Here is an 11,414-nt window from a genome sequence, read left to right as displayed (position 1 = left end):
TCGGCTCGGCTGCGGGGAGTTGTCCGGGGCGGCGGTGCGTGGCTGTGCGTTCGTCCTGCGCGCCTGCCTGGAGAATGAATGGTGTCGAGGAGGCATCGCCGTCGCTCGCAGCGGGAGAGACTCAAGTCAGACCTTGATGGGACTCCTCCGATGCGAGAGGCGACGAGCCGCGCCGAGGAGGAGTGATGTCAGCAGCAGAGGTTGGCCCTGAGGTCAGCCTTGGCATCGCAGACCCGCACCTTCCTCATTTACTGCTGAGAAGTGCTGGTGAGACCTGCGCGCGCTCACACACACACACACGCACAGCCTTGACATGTTACACACACACACACTTATTATTGTTCGCTGCACTGCGCCTCCTCTTCTCAGGACTGAGGAGGAATCTGCATGTTCTTGTTGGACTTCTGAATGTGGGGAATCGCTCCTTTGACTTTTCTCCTTTTGTCGAGTGATGAAATGCATGAAAACGAGGAGCTCCCGAGTCATTAGTTGACTCTTCAAACTTCTTTTTGATGCTTAGTGGTTCGTCCACGGTGGAGTCATGCCCTGTCTTTACTTCCCCTTATTATTTGTGTCGTTTTTATACAATCAGATAAGAAACTTGCATTTCCAACATCTCTGCATCGCTGTCACTCTTCACACTGACACCAGCTAGAGTTGACTCTCTAAATTTACTCTTGAATCTTATTTATAAAAAAATGTGTCAACATCTGGAGTCTTGTCGTGTTTGAATCCCTTTTTATTATAGGTGTAATTAGAGGCAATAACTAACCAGAAAAGTCTCTTTGTCCAACTTCTCTGCATCTGAAGCGTCAAAACTTGAGCCTCTATCATTAGTTTACTCTTGAATCTTATAAAGGACGAGGACTTTTTGGATGCATGGCGATTAGTTTACTCTTTTCTTCATCACTTGTGTAATTGTGATGCTATCAAGTCAGACACTGTCTATTCTAACGTCTCTGGATCGGATCCACGCTGCAGCCGCAGAGCTCCTCACACTGACGCAGCTTGCAGGAGGCGCAGCGTCTAAACTTGTAAACTCTCGGTGCAAATGAGGAGGATCATTGTACCAACTGCAGGTTAATTAATGGTAGCAGGTATTCGCGCACCCCCCCTCCTCCTCCTCCTCCACCTCCTGTGTGTTTTATGGCCTGCGACTGTTTTATGCGCGTCGCACCTGCGCTCGGGCGCCCCCGTGGAGAGACCCCGTCCTGCGCGCCATTCACCGCTGGATGGCTGTAGGAAGTGGTGCATTGGCAGCCTCCCTTTGTGTTGTAACCTGGACCTTAATCTGTTTTGCAACTGAAAAAAACATCCGAAATAGACCTCTAACGCAGCGTTCAGGACCCCCACCTTGGCTCTACAGTGTTAACCCCCCCACCCCACTCCACACCTCTTTAGCAACTGTGTGAGATAATCACGTGTCCTGCAAACTGACAAACAAGCAGGGATCTGACACAGGGGAGAAGATTAGATAATTAAAAAACAGTAAATTACAAGTATCATGCAACATTAACACAGATATAAAGGCCTATAACAATGTCACTATTGTCACTATTGCATAGTCCCTGTACATACATGCTACAGACATAAGACTTGTCACATAAGATAAGATAAGAAATTATAATATTTCATAATTTTCATTCTCTTATTATGATCTCCTTTTCAACCCCATCCACCTCCCCCTTATTCCACTTTCATAACTTTACATGTCATATAGCCTAAGATACATTTTCCCTACATTAACAGCTTGTGGTGATAAACACAACACCCCCGCCCCATTCATTTCTTAACCCATCCTGACTGCTAGGTGGTTGGGGGGGGGAGGGGAGGGGGGTATTTTGTTTCTTTATTGGATTGTGGAAGAGAAAGCATCCTGAAGGTGGGGAGGGAGCAGAGGGACAGAAGGGTCATCACGGCCCTTTGTGGTGGGATGGATGGAGGAGGGAGGAGAGAAAGAGAGAGGGAGGAGAGGAGTTGGGTGAGGATGAGGGGGGTGCAATAAAAGTTTGCAGCGGATGAGGGTCACATGGGTGCAGGGGTTCGGCAAAGGTCCTGGGAGCGGGGTTTTTTAAAGAAAAAGTCATGTTGGTATTTAGGCCACTGTAAGATGTCAGCATTTCAGAGGATGAAGCAGATGTTTTCATTCTTTTTAATTGATTTCAATCAAATTGTTCATTTATGACTGAGGACAGATTTTTTTATGGCTAAATTGTAGCTCGTTTGCACATGAAGTTTAGACCTGTAGCTTTTGTTGTCTTTTAAGCGTCATATTGGATTTTGTTAATGGGCTGACGCTGATAAAATAAACCAACGATTCCCAGTCTATTCCTTTAATCAACATATGATGCACTTCATTTAAAGACCAGTACACTGAATGTTCATGAAGATACTTGTTTTGGTCAAAACGTTGTGCAGTGAATCAAGGACACAGCAATGCTGCATCTTTATAGATTGTTTTCTACTGTCCTGTTGAAATAACAACTCATTCTGTCTCTTTCTCACAATAACACCTAGACACACACACACACACACACACACACACACACACACACACACACACACACACACACACACACACACGGAGGAGCGCAGAGGAAGCAGTCCCACTGGGGTTTTGTCCCTGTCTGTGGTCTATGGGTTCAAAGCTTCTTGCATGGGGAGGAGAGCCCTTAAACGGCATATTAAGCAGGAGTTAATTATATGCCAACCTTAGTGACAAAGGAAAAAGAAAAGCCTCCCTCTGAATGGCAAGACAAGAAAAGAGAAAAGTCATTATGCTGCCCACTTCTTTGCATTTGAAAAACTCCGCTCTTATTTTGGCATTTCCATTTGTAACTCTGCAGAGGAGCGGGGATCACATTGTGGAGCGTCGACAGCACTATCATCGCGTCGGTGCTGTGTAACTTTTTCACTTTGAACCCGTTCAAGAACGTAGTTTAGAAAATACACACTCGCTCTCTGTGTGAAAAGAAGCCACGGTCACCTTGCATCACAATCACGTTTGGCCTGAGGCAGGAGAGAAGAAGACAATGTTTCCAAAAGGGTTTTGAGGAAAACAATCAGTGAAGGTTACTGTGCTTTTACTCTGAGATTTATATCATTGTGTCAAATAAGTCAGAGTCAAGCACAGCGAGCTTCAATTATATTCAACAATCAATTCTTCTACAAAGTGTCCTACCTCGGATTTCTTCTAGTTTGTGCACCTCATTGCAAAGGTGACATTTCTACAGGTTTGAAACAACAACGTGTGTTTATACTTTGTGTAACAAGTTGGTGCATCTTTAGTGTGTGGATCTTAAGTAGCTGTAGCTTTTGTTGTTTCTTGCACGTATATTCCCCTAAATGTGTGTATTCAACATTCGAGGTTTGTGGCTCAACTTTATCTTCTGCCAAGGTCCATGGAGAAGAGTTAAAATAAATCTAAAGAGGTTAAAACTCCAGAAACATTTGCAGCATATAGAACAAATAATAAAGTTGATCTTTATACCACAAATGTTGCTGGAGTTTTGTTTGCGGCATGTGGGGATTATCTTCGTTTTATCAGCTGCAACGTCTGTAAATTCCAAACCTTCTTCTCGTTGACCGTGTCGCATGGAGATTCAAATATTCTATTCAAATCAAAAATCCGTATCCACCAGATTGCAAATCAATAGTCCGTCAGGAGAACGTCCCTGTGTGCCTTGGAGCAGATTAGTCACCTTTAACACCCGCGCCAGGCCGCAGTGGCTGCCGTGAGTCCACTGTGCCATGCCACAGCACCAAAATGCCAATATAGTCTAAGCACACTGGGGCCCCTGAACCAAAATATGAGCCAACACTGTAAAAAGTAATGGTGGTCGTGCCATGTTACAAAAGTTACTGCAAAAAACAGCTTTCACCAAACACATCAGGTTAAATGACAGTTAGGTGACTTACAAAATTAGGGGAAATTGACAAGGTGGAGAATTTAGAATGTCGTGTTATGCATCTTATTGTGTGTTCGAATCATCATGAAGTTTAAAAAAGTTTGCATGTAGGGATTTGAACTTAGTTGTGTCTGTTTAAAGTGAACTGTGTGGTCACTGACAATGATCAAGTCTGTCTTAAAAAAAAAAAGAACACATGTGAAAGCTGAAGTTTTGCCTGATTCAACAATTCCGACTGTTACGGACAATCAAAAAGCCTCCTCTTAATGCTCTTTTAATGTAATAAGTGTATTCCGAAGTTCATATGAAGTTACTGTGCGGTTTCACTCACATGAGCAGTCAAACAGGCCGAAATTCATTCTAAAACAGATAAATGTGTCCTAATAATAACTTTAACTTTGGAAAATCCCCCACTTGATTGAACTTGAATGGCGGAAGGAGGGAGGAAACATTTTGTTCCCCCACATTTGGAATCTTTTAACGGCCGGTCTTAATCGCAGGGATAATATTACAGCATGAAAAGATGTTTTAATCTTCATAACGACACCTGAATATTGTTTAGAGACGGATACGTTTGAACCCAATATTTCCCGCTGTTCATGCTAATTACTCTTTGTTTACTAATCATTCCCACTAATCAGTTAATCCAAAGATAAATCTGAGGGATGCTGACAGGGATCAGAATTCCATTTGTGTTTGTTTCTTCTGCTGTTCCTCTTATTCGGCTTCAATCAGAAGGAAAATCACTCTTCGGTTGCATTACTCATAACTCGCTTCCACACCACCATGTCCTGATGTGGAGTCACAAATAGACATGACTTCATTTTAAAGGAGTCACAAGCCCAAACGATTGGGAACTACTGGTGTAAAGTATCATATGAAAGAGAAATCATTGGTATGAACTTTTTTCACTCGTGTTTCTTCTCCCAGTTTTCCCACCGGCCTCTTCTGCGATTGTGTTTTAAAAGAGTACACGTGATGTTGATATGATTTTACAAGCAAGATTTGTCTCTTTTCTTTCTTGCAGCATTCGGCAGCCCAGGGTGCCAGTGCCCGCTGACCACAGAGAGCCCATCCAGGCGCTGACGTCACCATCAGCAGCCATTTTTAACGCTCGTCCACTCACTTACTGCAGCAGCTCAGCAGATTCATAACAGGCTGGCGTGACAGGCAGGTCTACATCATACCCATAACCAGGGTGTTTCCAATCAGTCTGGGAAATCGGGTGATTATTTTGGATTAATACCCTCTCTTAGGTTATATAGTTTCAATTATTTTGGAATGCACTGCACAGGGGTTGACATCTAGGAAGGTCTGCATTTGTGCCATGGTCCTCCATTTGAAGTGAATGAAGCAGTAATAGTGGGCAACATGTGCTTGTTCTCAGGCAGTGCTGCTCTCTATTGGAGGGAAGGAGTCACTGCATTAATCCAACAGGCACAGAAACAAATGTCACCCATATGCATTTTCATAACAAAACCCGTCATGTCCATGTGGAAACAGCCACAAATTACAGCACAATAACAAAACAATTGAACCTCGCATGACATAATACTTTGCATATGGTTGACAGCTCCTGTTTGGATGTTCACAGAACGTACAGAGGAGAAGGGCAGACACTTGTACTCACCTGGAAACTTGTTTAGAAATAAATATCATCCTGAAATTACAGTAACACCATCTGAGACTGAGAGCTAGAGGATCCAGATCTGACAATACTCAATCATTAATATTATTATTGTTATTATTATTAATAAGCCTAAATATGGCAGTTCCAGTTAACTGTTCCTCGTCACTCTCTATTCTCTCTCTTCTTTTTTAACACCCATCTCTCCCCCATTTTTTTCAACTCACCCCAACCGGTCAAGGCCGATTTCCGCCAACACTGAGTCTGTTTCTAGGTTGTTTTTTTTCTTCCACAGTTGCCAATGCTTGATCACGGGAACTGTTGAGGTTCTCTATAATTTTGCAAGGTCTCGACCTAAAGTGCCATGAGTGAATGTGTGTTGTGATTGGGGCTATACAAATAAAACTAAACTGACCTGAATTGAAAATAAACTTTGAAATTCTCAATTTGCAGATATGGCTCATGACAGAGCAGCATCTGCAGTGACTGCTGTAATAACACCAAAAGACAACTTGCTTTGTGATGGAAAAAAAAAGCTTGACAAACATTCTGCATCCATCCCAAACTGAACATGTTTATTCATAGACTGGTAAAATATAGCACATTTGTATAAAAATGTAGAAAATTGTACACAAAATATAACACTTGGCTTTCGTCTATTATAGTTAATGCTACTATTATATCTTTCTGTCGCTAAAGGTTGATATTTTCTTTTGCCAGCAAAAAAGTCAGAGTGTAGGATGACAGTTATAAAAACAAAAAAAACACACACGCACACACACACACACATAGAAGACGACATCCATAAAGTTCATTAATATAAAAGATAATTTTATACAAAACTTCTCATACATTCTAAAGAACAGCACTATCAGTCAGTGTTGCTTATTGCTAGTGTTAGTGTTGTGTTAACATCGACTATTTGTGCATCGTTTTCTCAGTCATTTTAAGGTGTCTTTGGTAGAATGTACACTGTACCAACATGAATATATGTTCACTTCCTGCTAATGCTCATTAACACTTTGAAGGGACGCTACTGTTTCATTCTGATAAAGTCGCATAAAGAGAGTATTTACGTGTCCTTATTGAGTCTAGCTGTGCTCGGATGTCGATTGACAATTTGTTATTCTTCTCAAAATGGGGTTCATGTGAATAGTTATGCGAGACAGAGACCTTTCCACACAGTGCTGTAGTCAGTGCAAAGCCACAGTGTCAAATGTGTCCTCCTGCCAAGAGCTGCAGCCTTTTTTTCATGTGATACAGCTCAACAGTCCCACAAGGTACCTCAGCGTAGCCAGAAAAATACGTGTTTCACTACAGTGGTAGCAACTGATTAAATTCCTCCGTCTTGATCCCACTGTCCTGAATTCGCGACGCTGATTTTTCCTCTTTGGGATTCGAGCCAAGGTGCAGCAGCACTGTACGACGAATGTACCAAATACAGGCATCGATTAGTGATCTGTTTATCAAATACAAAACCAGCTGACTCGGGTTTCATTCCCCCCCAAAAAAAGCCGTCATCCTCAGCTGAGTCGTGTACGAGTCGTAGGTTTAGTTAATGTTGAGCGAAGGCAGTTCTGTTTGAGTATATCAGACATATCGTAACACAGAGGGGATTGTGGCACACATATAACATTTGAGCTTGACTCAGTAACCCCTATGTGTGCACCTTAGAAAGAGCAAAGGCACTCTCTGTTTTTCAGTCACATAAACACCACTGAAAAATGTACACAGCTGCTTTAGGAACACATACAGTAAACATGTGGAGTGCAAACTCTCTGTCTGGAAAAGGCAATTTACAACACAATCTGAACACCAAAGATTCAGAGTCCTGAGTGTCTGTGTAAAGGATATGTGTGTGTCTGTATGTGTGCATGTGTGGGAATACGATGGCCCTGTTCAGACCTGGTACTAACATCCGCCCTGAGAGCTCTTACCACAAGTGGACAACATTCAGTTCATCTGTTCACGACTGGTATATAAATTTGTCCTGAATGTGTCTCCTGTGACCACTTGAGATCACTTCCCCGCTCTATACGCAAATAATCACGTACGTTATTTGTGCTCACGAAGACAAAATTATGACTTTTTACCCAGTGTGAGTTTACAGATGTGTCTATGTGTGTCTAAGCGAGCGAGATTGAAAGAGGTGATTGAAAGAGGTGTATCTCATGATGCATTCAGGGACCTGCACTTAGCGCTGTCCACTTGTGATGGGATCACTCAGGATGGATGTTAATACCAGGTCTGAACGGGGTCTGTGTGTGTCTGTGTCTGCATTTGTGCACGTGTGGGAATACTGATACGCCCCTGGTGCGTGTGAGTGTGACGTTCACGACGAGGAAGAAATCTCTAGCAATGCGGATTAATATTTAGTAGCACCGAGAAATAATTTCTCAATCACTAAAAAGCGTATCTCTCTCATCCGTCCGAACAGCGACCTTAACAACTCCCGTCTGAACGTTGGCCTTCAGAATCCAAGCAGTCGATCAGGAGACAGCGGAGGATTTATCCAAAGTCTCATTGTCATATACACAACATATATAAATGTATATAAAACCTATTTACACGTATCATTCTCTGCTCCACTGTTCGCCACAGCCCTATGTGACTGGAATGCCTGTTTGGAAAAAGTTCAGCATCAGTTTCATATCAGGCATAAAAAAAGTACCAAGGCAGTGATGGAAGAATACAGCAAAGAGCGAAATTGACCAGGCACCTTTGGTTTTAAGGTTTAGGGTGGGGATTCTTAAAAATGTTGAAACCTGTAATGGGACCACATTATTAACTTAGTCACAACTTGCGACCAGCATGCATTACAGCATATTGTTATTCCTGTTACATTGGTATCCAGTAGCAACAGACCCCTTGACAGTTCGGGGCCCTGGCTCGGAGAAGGGTTAACGTGTTGGGTTCATTTATGAAGGCTTATGGGGACGAATAAAACAGCCCAGACTAATGAGTCATTACATGAAATGTTCCATTCAAACGTTTGTCTGTCTCACCCCAACTGACCGTTCTTGCAACATACAAGAGAAAGTCACTATAAGCAACAGGACTTCGGAGTGTGACACTCCAGGCTGTCTACTTTAAGACCTCGCCAAGGCCTCAGTTTGATTGTTAGTCAGAGTATATGCTGAGCTGCCAAGGAGTTGTCTTCTAAGACAGAGTGTTCAGGTATTTATTCTCCCCAGCCAGCGAGGTAAGCATGGATGTCATGTCACCAACGGCCATGTTGGACAATCCAGAGCCTGCGGCTAAGCTGACAGAAGTCTGAGGGGTGGTGAGGCGCGATGAGGCCTGAGAGGAAGATCCCTGAAGGGGATTGTTGATCGGGCTGAACGAGGAAGAGTCAGCATCATCGATGATGGAGGTGAAGTCTATGCGAGCATTGTCCAGGTCCAGGTTTTCTAAGGCATTGGAGATGGGGCCGGACTCAGTATAGGGAGCAGACTTAGGGCCACCTGTTGGATCCAGGTTCGATGCCATACTATGCTGCTGGTTGATACAAGGCCCGTTCTGGGGGTCCATGTGTTTGTCCATATCCATGTTGATCTGACCCGCGTAGTAAATGTTGTTGTTATTGGAAGGGGAGAACATTTCGTTTTGCGGGTGCTGCGGATGCTGGACTGGAGGAAGTCTGACCCCTCGTCTGGGGCTGGGAGTGGAGTGGACAGGGCTGAGCTGGGGTGGGCTACCAAGGTATCCCACTCCTACCTGTGGCACGCTGTTCTGGCGGCTGAGGGATTTCCGTACCTGAGGCGGCCTGGGGACCACCATCTCCTGGCCATAGCACGAGCCTGGGAGACCTGTCAGCTGCTGTTCTTTAGGTGTCACAGAGCTGGGCCCTCGGCTGTGGGCTGGAGGACTCATGACCAGGTTCTGGTTGGGGTAGGAAGGATAGGTCTGGTTGGAATAAAGGTTCTGGTTTTGGTGCTGTGGGCTGCGCTGCATCATCACTGCCTGGCCACTCATATCCATATTTTCGGACAGTGAAGGAGGTTTTATTCCACTCTGCTGCTGTTGCTGCTGCTGTTGTTGCTGCTCTTGCTGCTGCTCCCACATGAGTGCTTGCTGGGACTGTACATAGTTCCTCACCATCATTTCCTTCACCTGCATCATGGGGGTTTCTGACCTCTGCCCTTCCGAAAGAGCAGTTCCAGTGCAACCCAAACTCAGGCCCCCTCTAGCGGGGTAAGAGTTTTGGGTCTGGCCTTGAAAGTCACAACTTGGATTGTTAGAGTTCCTCATCATAACCTGGGCTGTCTGTTGCGGGTAACCCTGAGTCTGCTGGAGGAGCATCTGCTGCTGTTGGAGCTTCGCACTTTGACACGCATCTCTGCCTCCCATCCCAGGGTGGAACTGCTGCTCGGGCTTGATGGTGAGCTTGTGGGTTCCATCAGGGCTGTTATAGAGGCCTGTCTGATTACTGAAGTGGGCCTGTGTCTGTTGAGGCTGCAGGGTGGGGTCTGAATACTGTATTCCTCGCTGGTTCTGCAGAGGATGGCTGGAAGTTTGGACTTGGCTGTGGGCGTCACTCCAAGGGCCTCCAGCGTCACCACCCTGGCCGATGCTGGGATAATGAGGACCCGAGGGACTGAGCTGGCAAGTGCTCATACTGTACTCAGCCTGTTGGAGAAGTGCATTGGACATGCCCTCTGAATGAATCGGTCTTGCTTGGCCCATTGGATTTCCGCCAGCCCTTGAGGTGACTTCCCCTGCCTGATTCGGATAGTGCCCCTGCATGAAAGCCTGGTCTGGGCAGCCCAGAGAGTCATGGCTTGGGGAGAGCTGGTTTGAAAGAGCAACTCCACCTCCAACTCCTCCAAGAGTTGGATGCTGTTGCTGGTATCCCATAAAGTTTCTTTCTCCAGGGGGCATCATCAGAGAACGATCTCTGGCATCAACCGGGGAGAGGTGGGGCTCCATACCCATAGATTCCATCATTACATTCTCAGTGATGCTTGGCGGCCGAGGGGAGTACAAGTGGCGGGAGAGACTGGTGTCAGAACCACGGTGTTGCAGTGCATTCCTTCTGCTCATCATGGCTACGTTATTAAGGCTATTGTACCGTTTTGGTAGAGCCTGTGGATCCGCTACTGATCGAACCGGGTCACTGGCTCGTCTGTTGTTGTTTCCTGGAGCCTGGTGTGGGTAGATAACACCGGTGCCATACTCTGTGTTGGCGCTGTGCCTACGTGGACCGGCTTGTTGGATGAACGGGGGCAGAGGCTGACCCTGGTACTCGCTGCAAACACCTCCTCTTCTGCCCGCAGTTACTGGCTGCTCCATGTTGGGTAAAGGAGTGGGTGGAGGTCCACCAGTCGCTGCAGCGTATTTGGCCTTTAGGCTGTATTGCTGAGCGGGTGTTAAATTCGGAAGACCCGGCAATCCCCCTCCTCCACCAGGACACGGAGCTCCCCTGCGATTGGTCTCAGGGGACAGGGCATCTCCCCCACTCTGCTCTGGGCCAAAGAGGTGACACTGTCCCCCTCCTGTTCCTCCCATCTGTGAGACCTCACTGGAGCGCCGGCTGGACAGGTAAGGAGACACCATGGAGGAGCGACGGCTGACAGTGTAGGCAGAGCTCAGACTGCTGGTGCCGCTTCCTCTCCTGTCGTTAGTGGGGCAGCCGATCGAAGTCCCACCTCCCAACTCGTGGTTAGACAGCTCCATGACACGTCGATTTGAAAGGAGCGGAGAAGGTGCACACATTCCTATATTCTCCCCTGGACCTGAAAATGGAGATCCAAGAGGAAAAAGCTTAGAGACAATTCATCAATACAAAGAATTATTTGATTTAATTTGACTTTAGTAGAACTATTAGATCCTATTGAAGTAATCCCTCAACTCTTTATCAGTCCGTTATTACCTCTACC

At 45.5% G+C, this 11,414-nt stretch overlaps 1 protein-coding gene across 2 annotated transcripts in view; it reads right to left on the bottom strand.

Moving 5' to 3' along the window:
• Positions 1–6,082: 6,082 nt before the first annotated feature.
• Positions 6,083–11,414, bottom strand: part of gli1 (GLI family zinc finger 1) — a 51,963-nt gene continuing 46,631 nt past the window's right edge. For both annotated transcript variants that reach the window (XM_034585659.1, XM_034585660.1), the window contains one exon: positions 6,083–11,270. In XM_034585659.1, the coding sequence (XP_034441550.1) occupies positions 8,695–11,270 (2,576 nt within the window). In that variant the 3' untranslated portion in view covers positions 6,083–8,694. The remainder of the gene's footprint in view (positions 11,271–11,414) is intronic.

The sequence above is a fragment of the Hippoglossus hippoglossus genome, chromosome 5 (genome assembly GCF_009819705.1).
Source record: "Hippoglossus hippoglossus isolate fHipHip1 chromosome 5, fHipHip1.pri, whole genome shotgun sequence".
Taxonomy (NCBI): domain Eukaryota; kingdom Metazoa; phylum Chordata; class Actinopteri; order Pleuronectiformes; family Pleuronectidae; genus Hippoglossus; species Hippoglossus hippoglossus.
This window is presented reverse-complemented; position numbering and strand designations above follow the sequence as displayed.